Consider the following 21,863-nt stretch of genomic DNA (forward strand, 5'->3'; position numbering starts at 1 on the left):
TAAAATGTACAGTAATTCAAAATATTAAAATAGATGAAGCCACATAGATTAAATACATTACAAATATATATATATATATATATATATATATATATATATATATATATATATATATATATATATATATATATATATATATATATATATAACAGCAATAAATCCATAAACCTTTAGTGGTTCAGGAAAGATATTATTATAAGAATATCCTATTATTAAAATTGAGAAATTATTGGAATATTAAGTGTTATATAATGAACTCCTTTCTCTATAGTAAACTTGATACTAATTTGTCACAAACAATTTAGTAATTCAAAATATTAAAATAGATGTAGCCAGAGAGATAAAATACATTACAAAAATAAAATAAAAACAACAGCAATAAATCCATACCCTCAGTGGTTCAGGAAAGATTTGATTGTAAGAATCCTATTAAGAATCCTTATATATATTTTTCCAATTAACCTGAATTATACACACACACACACACACACACACACACACACACACACACACACACACACACACATATATATATATATATATATATATATATATATATATATATATATATATATATATATATATATATATATATATATATATATATATATAGGTGGGGTTGGGTTGAATTCAGGTTGATTGGGACACTTTTTGCCATTAAGGTGACACCCTATAAAGGTAGCTAAAATCTTGCAACATGTTTATTACTTTTGTTCACTTTTATAAAAACACTAGGCTTCCCGATATAATTAATACATGTACAATGTATTTCTTTATATTGCAAAATGTCATCTTTTAAGGATCACATCCATTAACTCAAAAAACAGGAAAGGCAGCTCGGCAGCAGTCATCACTAGTGCCGTAAGTTTCCAGGTCAGTATTATGTACTGGTCCAGGATCAGTTTTGTCTTCCACTGCTACGTTGCAATGACGTAACACAGGCTCCCAACGGCTGATTGTAGAACAGCGATTTGAAGCGCTACTCCAGCTTGAACTGCGACAGGTCTTGGACTGCGACACTTCCGGTATTTTTACGGCGGCCTGGTTTCCTTCCGCAAACAGAGATGTCAGCTGGCTGAGAGATGACATGTACACTCTACAGCATGATACAGCAAACAAACAACGACGACATAAACTCTAGCAGACACACATAAGTGCGTGAGGCAAACATTGCTTCGACGCGACAAAGTAAATCTTGAAGAGTGAACGCGTAATGGGTGAGCAGAAATGTGTTGACTGGTCAGCTGACTAGCCTGATAACAGCAACTGGAATTAATGCAAACTCTCTGCAGACAGAAGTGGCTCTTTTGACAAATATCTGGAGTTGGTTTTGCAAATCATTTAGCGGAAAATAAGTTCAAGACCAAGTTCTTGAAAAACATGTTTGATTTTTGAACGAGGAACTGGGGATTTCCAGCACTCTGTGGCCGAAGAAATTACTAATACTTTTTTTAGCGCGTTTTGCTCTTCAAGTTAAGCTTGATAGCTACTATGCTTGTCAAAGCTGTTTGCCACTCCCAGCTTTTACTGCTGTCAGGAAGTCACTGATGCCCTATATAGCACATATATCACCCTCAACTGAAGACAACAGCAGCAGTTTATGTTCAAACCGTCAAAGAGCATTTGGAGCAAAAGGCAGATCATGTGGCTTCAGCAGAGGTTAAAGGGGCTGCCTGGTTTGCTTTCGAGCAGCTGGGCCCGCCGTGTTTTGGTTGGATTACTGCTCTTCCTCATCTTCTACTGGTACTTGAGCTCAGATGGGCTCCTGAAGTTTCTAAACATGTCTAGGGAGCCGGGGGGAGCTGCGGGGGTGTGTTTGCAGACTGATCTTCACAGGTGGGTTTCGCTTGTTGACAGAGGGGAGGGAGTGGTTCTTACCCCCCAAACCAAAGAATCAGTTCCAGTCGTGGTCGGTAATGGACATTTTCTGGTGGATGTGGACTCTAACAAGCTCTGGGTAGCTTCATCTTCACAGCCTGGGTCTGCACCGGTTCACCAAACAGACTACAGCCCGATAGTGCGGTTGCAGGTGCCAGGAGCGCGCTCTGAAGCTCAGGGAATGATGCTGTGGTACAGAAAAGGCTCTGTGCTGTCCTCCCGGTGCTTCCAGACTGCTAATTCTCAGTCTTCTCATGACTGTGTAGTCGTACGCGAGGAATTTGTTGCGCATCGCAGCCGACCCAATGTTTATCTTCAGAGGATTCACGCGTCAAACCCTACAGACCATGTGGTTTCGATTGACGTGGTCATGGAGTCTCTTTCATTTAGGAGCACCGTTGAGAAGATGGAGGACAAAGAATTCATGCTGTCCTCGGGTAGGGTGCTCACGGAAAAGAAGGACACTGTGTTAGTGGTGGTGGCCACAAAGAGACTGAGCACCAAGATCCAGGTTCCTCCCAAATCTGAATACTCAGAAAACCTGGTGAGTGTGATTCACACTTCAGAGCCCACCGAGGGTGGGAAGCTGGACGAGACTCTCAGCAAGCTCAGAGAAGGAGTCAAACGAGAGATGGCGGATGTCCTCCGCGCTAACGTGGAAGAGTTAATGCAGGATCACCAGCAAGCATGGGTGGATCTCTTCATATCTGGCAAGTTGAACGAGCACAGTCTGCTGACATAATTATTATTAATTGTAAATAATCAGTATTTACATTTCAGGTTTGCTCCAAAAATGTACTTTGTAGAATTCTAAATTAATCAATACTTACAAAGTCATGTCACATGACAAATCAATATTTAGTTGATCTTTTTCCAAAGTGTTTAACTAAATTTGTTTTAACTCAAAACCTTCTAAATAATTTATAAAAACGCAAGTTCATTTTGAAAACTGGAAACCACTAGCCAAATACGAGAATTGAGTGTCTTGTAAATTGGCCTTCTACCAACCGAATCAAAGGTGACTATTCATAGTTTTATGAAATATTTAGTATGAATGATTTACCCATGCACATAATTATTTTTTTAATTCATGTGCCCTCATAATCTTTAATCAGAATAACTTCCCCTCCCCCAGTCCCTTCTCTGATGAAGGCGGGGACAATAACCCCTCTCTCCTCCAGCAACCTGTCACTCACATGAGATCACAGCAATTGGCAAACCACAACGATCCAATCAATTCCAGATGGACCAAATTAAGTCCCACCTTATTTTTTTTTCTTGTCTGAGAAGCCGTTTCACTGTCAAATTCTGTCATCATTTATTCATCCTCAAGTTGTTTCAAACCTGTATGAAAAAAAGATATTTTGAAGAATAATGGGCCCCATTGACTTCCATAGTATTTGTTTTTCCTACTATGGAATTCAATGGGGTCCATCAACTGTCTGGTTACTCTTTCTCGCAGTCAAACGTGACTTTAGTGTAAACAAACATGGTGGATGACGGGCAAGAAGAAATGGCGATAATAGTGTTTGGACTGCTTTTTACAGAAAATTCGCCAAATAAGAAAAAGTTTTGGATGAAGTCGCGTTATGCTGCTGTCTTCCGTCAGCTCGCTCTCTGGTTTGGTGTCGTTTTGTTCCACGTGACAATCTACAGAGTGCGTGCGCGTTTGAGAGACAACAAATATTCTAAAGGATAAATTGGTAAAAAATGCTGTTCCGTTAATAACCAATTGAAGACCATTTGTTAATAACAAAGCAGACTTTCATATCTTGTATATGTACATTGTTTTGCAGCTCAAAAAATATTTAGTTTAATCAGTTTTTGTGAAGGGATAGTCAGTGAGGATTTGGATTTAATCTGAACTGTGTGTGTAAATGTTTTAGTGGTGCCTTTAAGTCAATTTACAAGGCCAGTGACAGTGTAAAAGCAAAGAGAAATGCATTATTTTTTTCATTTGGCTCACTATTTTGTCATTACAAAAAAAAAGAGAGAACAGTCTCTTGATTTAATGCTTGGTTCATTTATTCAGCACTCTCAGAAAAAAAGGTACAAAAGCTGTCACTGTGGCGGTACCTTTTCAAAAGGTACACCTTTGTACCTAAAGAGTGCATATTAGTACCTCAAAGGTACATATTGGTACCCTTTTGAAGGGTACTGTCCCAGTGACAGCTTTTGTACCTTTTTTTCTGAGAGTGAGTTACACATGAGTTGCTTGGGGCAATGCAAATAATATAAGGCCCAAAAGCAAACCTGCAGTCCAAATGCTGTTACCCATTTCACAGGCGAAGAAGGCCTCATCATAGAAATCATAAAGGCAGAGCAGCAAAATTGAACAGTTTAATTCTAAAAATGCCTAAATATAAAAAACATTGGTGGACTTTGGGGGAAAAAAGTAAAATGATAAGTATATGACGACCCATTTAGGGTTTTCTATTCATGTGTTCACTTGCTTCAAGAAGCTAAAATGAAATCTTTCATGGTCTTTTTCTTCTTCACAGGTGTGGAAATCAGAAAGATCACAGATGCCCATACTCCATCCAGTCGCACAGTCAACAACACCCTATACTACATTCTGTCCACCTCCACAGCGCCCCTGCTAGATCAGAGTCTCACAGCAGAAGAGCATGAGCGACTGGAGTCCAGTCTGAACTACGCCGACCACTGCTTCAGCGGCCACGCCACCATGCACGCTGAGAACCTGTGGCCAGAGCGTCTGACCAACGTAGCTCAGATCCTGCAGCTTGTGAATCTCTGGAACTTGACTTTCCAGAAAAGAGGATGCAAGGTGCTTGTTGCGGCAGGCACTCATGGTATGATGCAAGGCATGGTCCTTAGTTTTGGAGGTCTGCAGTTCACCGAAAACCACCTTCAGTTCCAGGCAGACCCTGATGTTCTTCACAACAGCTACTCTTTGAGGGGTATCCATTACAATAAAGACCTCATCAACCTGGCCGTATTGCAGGACGTCGAAGGCAAACCCTTCCTGCATGTGTCCGTCAAGCCTCAGGAGAAACCCGTGAAGCTGTACGCCTGCGAGGCCGGCTGCATGAACGAGCCCGTGGAGCTGACCTCAGAGCTGCGAGGTCACACGTTTCCTGTGATGGTCACCCAGCCCATCACGCCTCTACTGTACATCTCCACCGATCTCACTCACCTGCAAGACCTGAGGCACACGATGCACGTCAAGGCCATCTTGGCTCACGAGGACCACATGGCCAAACAGTATCCAGGCCTGCCCTTCCTCTTCTGGTTCAGTGTGGCATCTCTCATCACGCTTTTCCACCTCTTCCTCTTCAAACTCATCTACAATGAGTACTGTGGGCCTGGAGCCAAGCCACTCTTCAGGAGTAAGGTATAGACTGCGACATGAAGACAAGCCATTGTTGGGGGGTTGTAACTGTGGTGTATGTGAATCTCTTCTCCCTTTTTCCTCTCGCTCTCATTTTGTGCAACTTTCAAATTCTGCCTTGCAAGATGTTTTTACCTCTGGAAACTAAGTGACAATAATTGGTTTGGGTAACCCATCAAACTTTCAATCTGCTGTAATTGGAGGGTCGGGTGTGCTGGAAATAGTTGCCTGCAATCTTCAGCTTGGGTGTTCTCTCTCTCTATGAACTTTTTGATGAGCTGAAAGCACCAGTGCTCTAAAGACACTATTTGATGAGCTTTGTTTTTTCCTCATTCGGTCATTCTGACACAATTGGAACTGATTTGTGTCAAAGAAAGAAAAAAAAATGAAGATATTTATTTTTTTTTAATACACATATGGGATGCTATTCCGCTTTGCAGAATAACCATTTGAAGAACAATTTTTGAATGTAATTTATCTCTTGATTTTCAGCAGACTTTCCCATCTTTTATATGTAGTTTTACAGCAAAAAAAAAAAAAAATCTGTTTAGCGTATTTAATTTTTTTTCTTTATTGGATAGCAAGGTGAGGTTTTGAATTTTATTTCATCTTAAATTTGTGAGTAAACTTTTCACTGGTGCCTTCAAGTCTTTCTTCTTCCAAGCTGGTTTAAGGGGTTTTGTTTCTTTGTTTGCCATCTGTGGTTCTTACATATGGGTCTCATGTTTCATCTAAATGAAAGTGCATTTTGAACATTTTCATTATCTAGTTGTTGGTATGTGAAGCTGTTGCTACTTTAGAAAACTTAACCAAATGCATAGATTTTTTTCATTGATCACATCCATCCATCATCCCAGAAAATTGTCAATACTGATGGCCATTCGGGTGAAATAGGCTACTTGATAGCTGTTAACATAAACTGCTAACATAAAGTTGGCTATATCTCAAAAACCCGTCAAGAACACCAGGTCATTTCACCCCAAAATAAAAAAATAAAAAAAATAAGAAGAAATCTGTATAAAAATTACGCCTTATATGAAAATCATAGAATGCATTAAAGGGATAGCTCACCCAAAAATGAAAATTCTGTCATCATTTACTCTCCCTCAAGTTTGTTCCAAACCTGTATGATTTCCTTTCTTCTGCTGAACACAAAAGAAGATATTTTAAAGAAGGTTGGTAATTAAACAGTTGCTGGTCCCATTGACATCCATTGTATTTTTTTTTTTCCTGCTATGGAAGTCAATGGGGTCCATCAGTCATTTGGTTACCGACTTTCTTCAAAATATCTTCTTTTGTGTTTAGCAGAAGAAAGGAAATCACACAGGTTTGGAACAAACTTGAGGGAGAGTAAATGATGACAGAATTTTCATTTTTGGGTCAACTATCCCTTTAAGCCCGCCCATTTTTTCAGTGGTGTTGGTTCTGGAAGAAATCTTTCCACTAATTTTTCCCATGCATAGGGAATTTATTTGTATTTTTTTTAAAGCCATGAACCAAGGACAATCCCATGAAGCATTGTGAATTACATAATCAACTGAAAATCTGGAGAAATAGAAAAAAATATTAATTTAATGTTCATTATATATATATATATATATATATATATATATATATATATATATATATATATATATATATATATATATTAGTCATTGTCGGTGCTACATGGGAGGGTGCGTTCCCTGCCAGCTTTTTTGGTGTGATTGGCTCACAGTGAAATTTTCTGCACAGCATCATGGGTAATTTGGTTTTTCACACAAATTCAGCTGTTAATCACAATTATTAAAAAAAGAAAAAATGAAATAACGTGCACAAATGTCTTCAACAAAAGCATATACCGTCAATTAACATCCTCGTAACTCACTTTAGGTCTGTCTTTAAAGGTTTGTCTGTTATTGTTACAAATATTTTTTTCTTATGGAGAAAAGAATGGAGTTTTTACTTCCAGAACCCGATTGTTGCACTCTACTAAGTGTTTGTTTGTTTGTTTGTTTTTGGAGAATCTAAAAAGAATCAATTTACAGTAATTGGAATTACTAAAAAATAGGCTTTTTGTGATATATGAATAATTATTGCAGGAATCTGTAGAAGGACATGTGGTAAGTGTGTGTGACTGACTGACGGAACAACTGAATTTATATCGGTTCACTGTTTAGAACACAAGGTGAGATGGGACAATTTAAAAAGCACTACTTGCTTAATATTAAACATGTATTACTCTTGTAAATGTTTAAGTAGGCAAATTCAGTTTCACATGGTCTGAAGTTCTGTGATATGCACTGATATCGAGCTGCATACTCCGTTAGATCTCTGCCAACAGTTATTAATGCGTACACATTAACAATAAGTTACTGTTAATTTGACAATACATTTTTTTACAGTGTACTTTACGCTAGTTCTTCTGTTTTGTCCATTTATTATTTGATTGTTATTGTTAATATTCTGCATTGTTTGCCGTGTGGGTCTCAAAGCATTTTTCCCACGTTAGAGGGAACAAAAGTGATCTTTTTTTTTCCTTTTCTTTCTTTTTTTTTTTTTTTTTTTTTTGCAGTGTTGCGTTTGTTTGAATTCTGTTGTGTTTTGATTAAATTAACAATCAAGAGTTAGACAACCCTCTTTCATTGTGACATTCATTCACATTTATTTTAAAGTTTTACATAATCTGGGGCCATACAGTGAAACATGTTTAGTAGTTACTCATCACAAATGTAAAATGAGTGCCTCGTCTGAGTTGCCTTAAAATGTGTCTCCTAGTATGTGTAACATACTGAAGATACAGTGTAGTTTTGTTCAATTGTGTATTAGTTCCTGACAATACATGGGGACACAATTACTCGATTGGGGTTTGAAAAGTCAACTTGGATGAATCAAATCATTTTTCACTGAGAAAACCTTTTGTGACAATGATGCTGTCAATAATAATGCCTGCATTTTGTTTATTTGTCAGCATTTTATAATTAGCATAGACTCATATTAGCATAAGTATCAGGGGCAAATGAGATAATAGATCCATTGGATGGAGAAACTTAAACAGGTGTAAAATACGAGTGTTAAATGCCATGAAAGAAATCAAAAATAATAAAACCTAGACTTAAGTTAAAACGTTCCCGTTCACATCCGTTGGTACAGTTTATGTTTTGAAATCTACAAATGTTTAGAAACTCACAAATTATGTTCACATCACATCAAATGTATTTTCCACCTTAAACATGCATATTTACACGTTATTTGTTATTTCAACAGGATGATGTTACTGTCTGAAGCCTAATCCAGTGTGCAGAAACATTAAATATGGCTCTATCTCTGGATGTCCTCTCAGGATGTAGCAGTGTATATAAAATATGCTTTTCCATTTTGTTGTGTGAATTTAATAATGATCATTTGCTGATTTTTATTGAGAATTATATAAGTTGTTATGGTTAAAATATGAAGACTATTTAGAGGTGCTAAGTCATAATGATAAAATATCATCAATTATGAAGGATCCAAACAAGCCTTGTGTTCATTCTTTTAGCTTACAAGCACAATAATAAAAATCTTAATGGAAAACAAAATCAAATATCCAACTCCTAAGCGTGTTCAAACCTGCAGTGATTTTATGTGAATTCAGCTCAAATATATTCTTTAATCGTGATGAAATGGAAGCAGCGGCAGATCCATTCATCCATTATTTACGTTCATCCCTAGTGTGACGTGAAACAGGTTATCGAAAAATAAAATGACTGTTGATTGGATTTTAAGATGTGGATGATAGTTGAACACAAAAGAAGACATTTTGAAGAATGTCAGTAACCAAACAGTTGATTGACTTCCATAGTATTTTTTTTTCTTCATACCATGGAAGTCAATGGGACCCATCAAATGTTTGGTTACCCAAATATCTTCTTTTGTGTTCAGCAGAAGAAAGAGGTTTGGAACAACTTCAGGGTGAGTAAATGATGACAGAGTTGCTGTTGATTGTGGAGGAGTGAGTTGATGAAATTATTGAAGTCTGATATGCACGGATGAATCGTTCACAATAAGATATATACCATTTAAAAAAAAATTGAAAATAGGGTAAATTAATCTGTTTGCTTATAGTAGAAATACGGATCCTTGCTAAAATAGCCGGGAAGAGGGAATGTTGCTTGTTTATTTGAAAGATTTTCTCTGAGCATCACTGATTTACTGACAATGAATATGGAAGGAAAAAAGCATGTCTTTGAACAATAGCTGTTTCTATAATATGAGCAAAAAACTGGATGGAAATGCCAAGTAAAATTTGCCTTAAAAACATATGCACTTAATTGAGGCAGACATTTTACCTTTTTTTTTTTTTTTTTTTACATAAGAAGATATGCACATACATTTGCATTTATTGCAGCAATTTTCATTTTTATTACAGATATTTTTGCACTAATTTCCCAGGAAGTAATGACTTTGTTCTCTTGAACAGATGGAAATGGTGCTTTATTCACAAATGTTTTATGCGAAATTCCAATTTTGCGCACAAGTTAAATTTGCAGCTTTGGATGTAAACAGCTTCAGGCCACCACCGTTGTGCTCAGATTACATGCAGATAATATTATGTGTGCAATCAACATGATGACTGAAGCCTGTTGATTAATGTCCCATAATGTTTCAAAGAAAATAAATGTGGAATTTTCTTAGTTTGTCATTCAGCAGATGCTTTTGTATATATATATAACTTTATTGCAGACACAGGTCCATATAACACAACATACAGCATAAAGAAGGAGAAACAAAAATACATTAAAATTCCATAATAGCCTATAGAATATACAGGCTATTACACCAGTGTCGTCTAAGCCTCGAAGAGTATCTATAACAGCTTTTCAGAGGATTGACAAGGGCTTCAATTATATGGTTCACTGAATTGTCCAATCGACACATAAAACCAAACATCAGTTGCCTTAAGAGTGCCTCACAGGTTGGCACTCTAGCCACAAACAAATTACCTAGAACTATGCCACCTAGGGACACGGAGCAGCAACCTCATTGCATCATTGTATGCTACCTTTAGCCGTTGCATACTCGTTTTCTTATTAGACCACAATTGAGCAGTATATAGCGGTGTGATATAGGTTCTAAACAGAGAACACTTCAGTCAGAACACATATAAAACTTCCTTATGAGCATATTGGCTTGAGCATAAATTTTACAGCGCTGACGGTATAGGTCTTTGTCATCTGTCCAGTCATTAGATATAACATGACCTAAGTATTTAACTACCTCACACACAGCAAGAGGGCTGTCTGACAAATAAAAAGTCGGAAAAGTTGATTTATTGTCCTCATTGCTTCTAACTACCATTATGTGGCTTTTCTTAGTGTTATATTTAATATCATAATCTAAGCCATATTGCGAGCAGACTTTCAGCATCTGCTGCAGCCCAGCGCTGTATGGACAAAGCAGGACAAGATCGTCTGCATACATTAGATGATTAACAAGTGTTGCCCACAAGACAGCCAGTTTTTAACCTATTTAACTGGTCTGACAGATCATCCATATAAACATTAAATAAAATAGGAGACATAATTCCTCCTTGTCTCACTCCATTACTGACATGAAACGGAGCAGATACAACATTATCCCATTTAACCTGAAACGTTTGATGGGCATACCAAAACACTAAAATTCTCACTAAAAATATAGGAACACCTCTATCAAGCAATTTAACAAACAGTCGTTCATGATTGATTCTATCAAATGCCTTTGACGCATCAATAAAACATAAAAACATGGACGACTTCAGGCTGCACTGTAAAATCCAACAGTGGTGCTTACTAAAACTTTTTTAGTTAACTTTACTTAATGTCTTAATGAAATAACTAAAACAATACACTTTACAATGGACTTAATATACAGTAGTCAACATATGAAGTGGATCAAAACCTTTCATCAAAGTTATACAGGAATTTTGAACACTACCCGTTCTTGTCTAAGGACAACTTTGATTCACTTTTTTGGTCCACTTCAAATGTTGACTCTAATTTAGTTTGAGACAATGATTATTGCGTAAGTCTAAGCGAAATTAAGTGCATTCATAAAAAAGTGATATGATCATGTTGCAATAAACTGTTTCTGATTCAGACTTCAAACAAATGGCATTCACTCAGCGTGATTTTTATTGCTTTTCAATTTACTTTATTAAAATGAGCTAATAATTCTGTTGCATTTTGTCTTAACTTCATTTTTATTGTGTTCACTCCCTTGATACATTTACTTAATCCTTGTGTTGGTAATATTTGCTGCATCAGTGTCGTATATCTGCACTGAAAAATAAAACAATGTATTTATTTATAGTATTGTAGTAGCATTTACAGTTTAACATTTTATGTCAGGGCAAATTCCAATCGGAAATGAGTATCACTATGACCCACTTATTCCAAAGGGCAGAGCCTTTGAAGTGGGGACTTGTATAGCTAAGTTGATTGTTCTTAAAATTTTAAAGGGGACCTATTATGCAAAATTCACTTTTTCATGGTGTTTGAACATGTGTGTTGGCAGTGTGTGCACACGACCACCCTATAATCTTAAAAATCCACCCACTCCTTTTATTAATTCCCATAAATCATAAGAATCAGAATTGCAGATTCTAGCATTTGTGACGTCACATACGCCCACGACTGCTGACGGACTCTTCCCTATTAGCACAGACGTCGCCCTGAGTGAGCTGTACACAGTCCGCCATCTTTATCTCCTCACTAGAGCATTAACAGCAGCATTCAAGTAAGAAATGTATTATTATTAAAGTTACTAAAGTTAATTCAATCAAGAGCAGTGAGTGATTTTCTGTTTTTCTTTTGCTGGGCCTTTAAGGGGGTGTCTCTGTTATGTTGGTCGAATCTGGTGTAGAAGCTGTTGAAGCTTGCTTAGTTGTGGACATTAAATTTAACATTTAATTTAATTTTCAACAATAATATCGATCTGCCTGCATTGACACTATTATACAAGAAGTGAACTGAGCTGTACGATGACATCACGGTTTACTCCAGAGCGGCTATATATAAATAAATGATCTAAATTAATAACTTTTTTAAAACTACATTGTGTAGGATTTTCTCCCATCTATGAAATTGTTTATGACTACCAACTGAATATTACTTTCTAGCCCCTCCCATTCCGAGGGCTTTTTAACTCCTACGGTGGCCGTATTATTTCAAATCTGCCGGCAGTCGCGAGTAATGTCCTATTTTTTCCGTAATGTCCCCCTTGAGTTCGTCACTGTGCCACAGAGTGTCAAAACGCAAAAGGCAAAGCTTAAATTTCCAGGTATGTCCCTCTTTGGCTTATGTATTTTCAAGATGGAGGCACAACATGGCTGCCGCCATTCGAGCGACTCGATCGCTATGTATTCTAAATGGCAGATTCTACACTTACGATACTTTAGTAGTTGGTAGAAGTAATTTCACATTAATGAGCACATATCATTTTAAAAGAACAACGTGTTTTTTGCTAAGAATCAACTTAAAGCATTACACAGTGTAGCTTTAACCCCCTGAGGTCGATAGGCTCGTTTTTTTCCGTATGAGTGCAAAAAATAAATAAAAATAAAATATTAATTTTTATCTTATATGCTTGTGTTATAGCCTACATCAATCGATCCTGTTTAGTGTGTATTTTTTTTGTGTGTATGCTCATAATAAAAACAAAGTGTTGTGCTTTTCGCCAAATAAAGAAAAATAAACATGATGCGAGTTCTGCCTACTCTCCGTCAGTGAAGTCAATTCTGAAACGCGTCCGAAAATGAACTGTAACTCAGCGAATACTCAGTCAAACAGGCATACAGTCACACAGGCATGAAGCTTGAATTCTCTTCTTTTCAATGAAGTATTTTTTATAAAAAAACAAATATTCACAGTTTATGTAATATGTATGCAAAGAGAGAGATATCAGTCGTTCTCATCTCAGCTAATTAAGTTTTAAGGTGCTCCGCCCACGGAGAGCGCGCGCTATTCAAACGCAAATGTGAGGCGATCCAAACAAACCTGTGAAACGCCCACATCAGCTGGATAACACACACCGCGAGTTCACTTTCAGACTTATGTACTTTACGATGCTGTGAGGAATAATCATAGACTGTAAAAAAATATGGACGTAGTGTCCGTGACGTCACCCGTAGGTTTCTGAAGAGCATTTTTGAAGCCTAAAGTGGGCGGAGCCGGCCGTCGCCATCTTGGCCTTGCGTCACTCCCGGATAACAGAAAATACTAAATAGGCAAACAGGCGGGGCGTGAGTGGAGCTGAGGAGCCTGGCCTGGCTCTGAAATCACATAGCTCGACGTGATCGAGTTAGCTGATGATGTAAAGCCAATTAAACGTTCCTATTTTTGTCCTTCGAAATATTACAATAGTTAAAAGACATGGCTACAAGTGAGACTGTGTATTACTTCGAGAGTGTTTGTGTGTGACAGTGATTTATGTGCATATGTCCGTCACTCTTTCATGGTCCGTCAGCGCGGCATTGCTCAAGTTCGTAGAGAGCTTATTCAGTCCATTTTAAATTCTGATTTTGGCCGTCTCTCAAATGGGTTAAACCATAGATATATTGCCTTTGAAGTGCAAGTAAATGCGCTAGAAAATCCGCGCTCATTCATGTGCATTTATTGCATGGACGGAGAAAGCGCCGACGCCTGCATGATTTCATCTGATGGTACATAAGCATATTGTAATGATTATGATTCGATGGACGGTGCGTGACGTCATTGTTACGGACAAACACGGAAGGATTTATGGTTTCTGGAACACCTGTGGAGGATGAACGATAATTGGGGACTTTTAAAATGGGGGTTGTCGGACAGTGGGGGGAGAAAAAAAGAGACTGATAAACTGTGTTTTTAACCTGCTGGGTTCACAAAGTGGATCTTTGGCGTTCGTGGTTGGCTAGCACCACCGGCGTGAAGAAAACCGGGGTCCCACTTATTGGCCTGGAGGTAGACAGTTGGGGGGAAAAATAGAAAGATAGGGAAGTAAGTGTAGGTGGACCTGGCTGGTTTTAAGAGACCTTCCTACCATTACTGTGGCGAGGAAGGTTGAGTCCTCACAGTGACGGCAGGGTGTCGTCGGACGTGGACAGGGAAGTCCGAAATTATTTTAATCATTCTATATGATTTATTATGTGTGTTGTGTTTAGCCCTTGGTGATTATTGCCTTCATGAACTGTATGTTGATTGCCTGTGCTGGTTATAATATCTAGGGCATGTGATTGGAGTTTCTAATTAAGTGTGCTTTGTCTGAGATATCACTATAGTTTGCTGTGAATTTGGAATGAGTACTCGGCTCCCTAACAAAATGTGTGTTCACGGTTTAATGAAATGAGATGACCAGTATATGTAATCAGGATATTTGAGTGAGCGAATGCCATACGGCTGCTATTGTTACTAATAAAAAGTGTATTCCTTTTGTAATTCCTGTTTTGGAGTGTGTTTGGTGTGCTCCCCCCGGACCAGACCGGGTTAGAAATTAAAGGTGGTGGCAGTATAGGTCTCAAGCCGCAAGAAGGCTTGCCAGTGGCCCCTAGTGGTGGCCAAAAATCATTACACTGGTGGGAGCGGTGGGATAGAAAGATGGCACATTGAGGTTTTGTGTCGATTATCGTAAGTTAAATGATGTCACTAGAAAAGATGCATATCCCCTTCCACGTATTGACGACGCATTAGATAGTTTAACCCATGCACAGTGGTTTTCTACTTTAGACTTAGCTAGCGGTTACTGGCAGGTCGAAGTGGACCCTATTGATCGCCCTAAAACAGCCTTCATAACAAGACAGGGGCTCTTTGAATTTAATGTTCTTCCGTTTGGGCTGTCTAATAGTCCAAGTACATTTCAAAGGCTTATGGACTTGATTCTGGCAGATTTGCAATGGTCCGTGTGTTTAGTGTACCTGGACGATATTATAGTTTTTGGGAAGAATTTTGGGGAACATCTTCAGCGGTTGGGTCAAGTGTTGTCCCAATTGCAGGCTGCCAATCTCAAAGTAAAACCATCTAAGTGTAATCTGTTTGCCACCAAAGTACAGTACCTTGGTCATGTTATTTCGGCTGAGGGGGTTATGGCTGATCCCAGCAAAGTGGAAGCTGTACAATCGTGGCCAACCCCTAAAAATCAGACTGAGGTACGAAGCTTTTTGGGCTTAGCCTCATATTATAGACGATTCGTGAAGGGCTTTGCTGAGTTGGCTAGACCGTTACATCGGCTAACAGAAAAGGGGAGGCGATTTCAGTGGGATGATTGCTGTCAGACTGCTTTTGAGAAGTTGAAATTGTGCCTTACTACTGCTCCGGTTTTAGCCTATCCAGACCCCCAGCGCTCATTCATCCTGGATACAGATGCCAGTGATTCGGGGATTGGGGCTGTTTTGTCACAGGAAGTTGATGGGTTGGAGCGAGTGGTGGCGTATGCTAGTAGGACTTTGACTAAACAAGAACGTAAATATGCCACCACAAAGAAGGAACTGCTTAGTGTGGTTACTTTTACCAAGTATTTCAAACATTTCCTTTTAGGGAAAGAGTTTTTGTTGCGAACGGACCACAATTCTCTTCGTTGGTTGCATAATTTTCAGGGTTTGGAAGGCCAGTTGGCCCGTTGGTTGGAACAATTGGCTGTTTTCCAATATAAAATTGTTCATCGACCAGGTAAAGACCGCATTAATGCTGATGCGCTATCAAGATTGCCAGCTTATTCTGGAGAGGGTGTGGCTAGCTCTGTTAGTTATGTAGAGGTAAAATCTTCACCTCAGGGTGGTGCTTTGGAACAGGGAGAGTTCTCGAATCAAGAAATTAGGGGGGTGGAAGGAGGAGAGAATGATTTGACACGAGCTCAGCATAGGGACCCAGAGTTGAGTTTGATGTTAACATTGAAGACTCAGAAAGGTAATCGACAAGCAGTTATGAAGACCTACCCTTCCCTTAAGAAGTATGCCTTGGTCTGGGAGCAGATAGAGGTTAAGGGGCAGAGGTTGGTGAGGGAGTTGCCTTCAAAAATTGGTCTGAGGGCAAAAACTCAAGTTATTATTCCGCAGTCTATGGTGCCAGACATTTTGAGGTTGCTGCATAATATAACTACGGGAGGCCATTTAGGAGTGCAAAAGCTACAAGAAAAGGTGAGGGGTCGTTTTTATTGGCCAGGATGGTATAAGGATGTGAAACGATGGTGTCAAGAATGTCCTGAATGTGCGGTTCATAAGGAAAACGGTCCGGTTCCCCGGGCCCCGCTTATTCCTTCTGTAACATCTCGTCCTTATGAACGAGTTGCACTTGATATATTAGGGCCCCTCCCTGAGACACTCCTTAAAAACAAATATGTGTTGGTTGTGGGGGATTATTTTTCAAAGTGGACAGAAGCGTACCCACTCCCAAACCAGGAAGCAAAGACCGTAGCCAGAGTACTTGTAGAAGAGTGGGTGTGTCGTTATGGAACCCCTAGAAGCCTGCATTCCGACCAAGGTCGAAATTTCGAATCAAATTTGTTTGGGGAATTGTGTCGGTTACTAGGCATTAATAAGACAAGGACATCTCCATATCAGCCGCAGTCAGATGGAATGATTGAGAGGTTTAATCGTACATTGCTGTCCATGTTGTCCTTTTATGTTGAGGATAATCAGCAGAATTGGGATGTCCTTTTGCCTTATGTAATGATGGCTTATAGAAGTAGTGTTCATTCCAGTACTGGCTTTACCCCATATAAAGTTTTATTTGGGCAGGAGATGGTTTTGCCTATTGATGTCATGATGGACGTAGATGGACAAGAGCGATTTGCAACTGTGAATGAGTATGTGAAGGGGGTAGCTGAAAGCCTTGCAACTGTAGTTGGGGCAGTGAAAAATCATCAGGCTAGAGCCTCGGAACATCAAAAGTTGCATTTTGACTTTAAAGCCAGGTTTCAGTATTATTCAGAGGGTGAGTTGGTGTGGCTAAAGAATAAGGCCAGGAAGAAGGGGGTGAGCCCAAAATTGCAGAAACGGTTTAAGGGCCCATATAAGGTGTTGGAAAAGGTATCTGAAGTGTTGTATCGGATACAACCAGAGGCAGGAGGTATAGATCATGTGGTGCATTTTAATCAGCTGAAACCTTATGTCCCTTCTATGGTTGCAGAGTCTGGGGGTGGCTATACAAAAGCCAAAGCTGACCAGGAGATTACATCTGCCCAGACTACGGGGAGGAAGGAAAGGGGTCCAGGCTTTGGGTCTACTTGGGTGTTTCGACGATCACGGCCACCTGATGTTCCTGTTGCTGTTGGGGACGTCCATTCATCTGCTTCTTCTGGTGTCGCGGACGGGTTTCAGTTGGCTATTTCACCTGCTGCTGGAGTACCTGCTTCACCTGGGCTGTCGGCTGCTATCGGGGGATCTCAAGCATCGCAGCTTTGTATTGAGGCTGAGCTGCCCTCTGCTTTGGCAGAAGCTCCAGTGGTGGACAGTGGTTGCCCCCCTGTGTCTCCGGCTACAGTGAGAGAGCCTCCCTTACCTGCTGGATCTACGGTTGCTGAGGGGGCTAGCAGGAGTGATCGGTTTGCGGCTGGGGGGAAATTGTCCACACCAACTATATCTATTACAGAGGGGGGCCGTCCCCTACGAATAAGAAAACCCCCTGTGTGGTTGAAGGATTATGATGGAGCTGTTTAGGGACTCGAGGACGAGTCCCATTTTTCAAGAGGGGAAGTAGTGTAATGATTATGATTCGATGGACGGTGCGTGACGTCATTGTTACGGACAAATACGGAAGGATTTATGGTTTCTGGAACACCTGTGGAGGATGAACGATAATTGGGGACTTTTAAAATGGGGGTTGTCGGACACTGGGGGGAGAAAAAAAGAGACTGATAAACTGTGTTTTTAACCTGCTGGGTTCACAAAGGGGATCTTTGCCGTTCGTGGTTGGCTAGCACCACCGGCGTGAAGAAAACCGGGGTCCCACTTATTGGCCTGGAGGTAGACAGTTGGGGGGAAAAATAGAAAGATAGGGAAGTAAGTGTAGGTGGACCTGGCTGGTTTTAAGAGACCTTCCTACCATTACTGTGGCGAGGAAGGTTGAGTCCTCACAGTGACGGCAGGGTGTCGTCGGACGTGGACAGGGAAGTCCGAAATTATTTTAATCATTCTATATGATTTATTATGTGTGTTGTGTTTAGCCCTTGGTGATTATTGCCTTCATGAACTGTATGTTGATTGCCTGTGCTGGTTATAATATCTAGGGCATGTGATTGGAGTTTCTAATTAAGTGTGCTTTGTCTGAGATATCACTATAGTTTGCTGTGAATTTGGAATGAGTACTCGGCTCCCTAACAAAATGTGTGTTCACGGTTTAATGAAATGAGATGACCAGTATATGTAATCAGGATATTTGAGTGAGCGAATGCCATACGGCTGCTATTGTTACTAATAAAAAGTGTATTCCTTTTGTAATTCCTGTTTTGGAGTGTGTTTGGTGTGCTCCCCCCGGACCAGACCGGGTTAGAAATTAAAGGTGGTGGCAGTATAGGTCTCAAGCCGCAAGAAGGCTTGCCAGTGGCCCCTAGTGGTGGCCAAAAATCATTACAATATTATAATCCATCTGTTCCGTGAGAGCAGAACGAACGAGCCTTTATTGACGTTTTAAATTTGAAAACCCCAAAAAGCAACGAAATTGTCAGACATCCATTAGTGCAGGTTCACAGAGGAAAACAACTGAAATACAGCGCTGGTTGTTCTCTCGAACGATAACGACGGAATCCAAAGACGTGGGCTTTGTACCCAAGTATTAAATTGTATGAAATAATCCCAAAAAAAGCACAAACACTGCAGAGATGGCAAGTTCAGCAGCTAACATTTGCTGAGGTGAAGTGACGGCTAGTAACAGCCACTGATCTATATAGAATGTCATTATATAGATCAGTGGTAACAGCAGACAAACGGCTAGCACTGACAGCGGCAATCCATCTGTCACTCAAGTGGCCACTGGCCACACCCTTAAATTTAAATATTAATCAACTAAACGGACGAGTTATAAAATAATTCACACCCCGCACAGTTGTTATGAAGGGCAAAATTAGCTGTATAGACCAAAGCCACATACAGACACCAGGCTGTAAACAAATTTTTTTCTGCTGTAAAGTTGGTAATTTTAACATGAGGGAGATACAGATTTGACTCACTTCTGCAGCCAGGCCAAGCGGCCAGTCAATGAATTGCAGTTTAACTCCGTGTTGGTTTCAAGAGAGAGACGGAGGTTGCCGCTTGGGAATAATACTATCTTGATAATAATCCTGCAAAAATTGACCTCAGAAGTTCTGGAAGTATCATTTCGAGGAGCAAACGGATCCCGAGGAATTAGGTCAGTTCTGTTTGCTTTGTTCTAATCGGAATGAATGAACGCAAAGATGCGTGCTGTTGTGGAGCTACTACAGCTGGCAAAAATACTGTTTTAATATGAATCGCGAATACAAAGAAAGATTACACTGGAAATATTGTTATAATTTTAAATGTTGTTGTAATTGTATAACCTTAAAAAAAAATATATATATATATAATATATATATATATATATATATATATACACTCACCTAAAGGATTATTAGGAACACCTGTTCAATTTCTCTTTAATGCAATTATCTAATCAACCAATCACATGGCAGTTGCTTCAATGCATTTAGGGGTGTGGTCCTGGTCAAGACAATCTCCTGAACTCCAAACTGAATGTCAGAATGGGAAAGAAAGGTGATTTAAGCAATTTTGAGCGTGGCATGGTTGTTGGTGCCAGACGGGCCGGTCTGAGTATTTCACAATCTGCTCAGTTACTGGGATTTTCACGCACAACCATTTCTAGGGTTTACAAAGAATGGTGTGAAAAGGGAAAAACATCCAGTATGCGGCAGTCCTGTGGGCGAAAATGCCTTGTTGACAGTGACGTGCGGCCTGGGTAGGCAAACTAGGCACAGCCTACCCTGCCAAAATTCAAAAATAAAATGGTTTATTAAATAATAAACTTGTATTTGTATTTTTACTGTTTATTCTTGTGATTTATATATGCAATATGTGTGTTATTCCAATTATTTAGACGTTATGATGACAAATGTAGCAGTTACGCATAATCAAATAAAAAACAAATCGTAGAATAAGCAGTGCTTTTACTGTCCATTCATTGCAGACGGCAAGCGAAAAACCCATGTTGCGCATGCGCACTTCGATCCTGTATTCTTTAACATGTACGTCAAAAAGCACAACTCTGCTGTGCCTTTGGACGTAAATATGGTATGCCCGTAACATCTCCGTAACATATCAGACATGGACCAATTAAAATCAAGATATTACTGGACATTTGCGCAGCTAACGTCATTAACGTTACACACCACAGATAGCCTACATGCCTAATCCCCGCGGCAAATTCAAAGCCAAAATGACAGCACCGGAGTTAAAAGGCTGTCATCAGAGAGTTAAATGTTTTAAATTGAGAGCCAGAGACTGTGCAAACTGAAGGCCCGTAAAGATGAGTTTTACAAAGCTGCGATCGACGTCTTCATGAGGAAATGGCGGCGGATGAATTTGATGTAGTAGGCTACAAATAATCTACCGATTGGTGAGTCAAAAACTATTTTGGGCTTAATATTGAATTGATAAATATGGTTGAATTAATGCAAGCCATTTGACTTCATATTCAATTGAGCGGTGTGTGATTTTACTTTTACTTTTGGCCGCTGTGCAACAATAAGGATTAAGAATGGTTGCATTCTAATGCTGGAGTGGAGTGGACATAAACTACTGTTACTCGCGGTGTGTGCCTGTGCCGCGCTTGTGTGTGTGCGACGTGCGTGTGTATGTGTGTGTGTGTGTGTGTGTGAGAGAGAGAGAGACTGAGAGAATACACGCGATATACATCCTGATTTGTACATTTCTTGATATGCCGCGCTTGTGCGTAATGTTTACTGGTATTATTAGCCTTTAAACAATAAATCAGGTAATCTTTCATAACTCAGTGCCTAGCCTCTTTAAGACATCACCGCACGTCACTGCTTGTTGATGCTAGAGGTCAGAGGAGAATGGGCCGACTGATTCAAGCTGATAGAAGAGCAACTTTGACTGAAATAACCACTCGTTACAACCGAGGTATGCAGCAAAGCATTTGTGAAGCCACAACACGCACAACCTTGAGGCGGATGGGCTACAACAGCAGAAGACCCCACCGGGTACCACTCATCTCCACTACAAATAGGAAAAAGAGGCCACAATTTGCACGAGCTCACCAAAATTGGACAGTTGATGACTGGAAAAATGTTGCCTGGTCTGGTGAGTCTCGATTTCTGTTGAGACATTCAGATGGTAGAGTCAGAATTTGGCGTAAACAGAATGAGAACATGGATCCATCATGCCTTGTTACCACTGTGCAGGCTGGTGGTGGTGGTGTAATGGTGTGGGGGATGTTTTCTTGGCACACTTTAGGCCCCTTAGTGCCAATTGGGCATCGTTTAAATGCCACGGCCTACCTGAGCATTGTTTCTGACCATGTCCATCCCTTTATGACCACCATGTACCCATCCTCTGATGGCCACTTCCAGCAGGATAATGCACCATGTCACAAAGCTCGAATTATTTCAAATTGGTTTCTTGAACATGACAATGAGTTCACTGTACTAAAATGGCCCCCACAGTCACCAG

At 39.7% G+C, this 21,863-nt stretch overlaps 1 protein-coding gene across 4 annotated transcripts; it reads left to right on the top strand.

The window, feature by feature from the left end:
• The first annotated feature begins 998 nt into the window (after window positions 1–998).
• On the top strand, window positions 999–18,637 carry kiaa2013 (KIAA2013 ortholog). 4 transcript variants are annotated; one of them, XM_081348371.1, is made up of 4 exons: window positions 999–2,588; window positions 4,380–5,233; window positions 7,312–7,397; window positions 8,477–8,777. In XM_081348371.1, exons 1-3 carry the CDS (start codon window positions 1,601–1,603, stop codon window positions 7,348–7,350), a joined length of 1,881 nt encoding a protein of 626 aa, XP_081204497.1. In that variant the 5' UTR covers window positions 999–1,600; the 3' UTR covers window positions 7,351–7,397; window positions 8,477–8,777. The 4 variants fall into 4 exon arrangements, with proteins under 4 accessions (XP_081204497.1, XP_081204495.1, XP_081204498.1 ...); XM_081348369.1 differs by lacking the exons at window positions 7,312–7,397; window positions 8,477–8,777 and adding an exon at window positions 17,329–18,637 and having other exon boundaries at window positions 1,034–2,588; XM_081348372.1 differs by lacking the exon at window positions 7,312–7,397 and having other exon boundaries at window positions 1,034–2,588; window positions 8,477–9,881.
• The last annotated feature ends 3,226 nt before the right edge of the window (window positions 18,638–21,863 follow it).

The sequence above is a fragment of the Scardinius erythrophthalmus genome, assembly GCF_964197995.2.
Source record: "Scardinius erythrophthalmus genome assembly, chromosome: 20".
NCBI lineage: Eukaryota > Metazoa > Chordata > Actinopteri > Cypriniformes > Leuciscidae > Scardinius > Scardinius erythrophthalmus.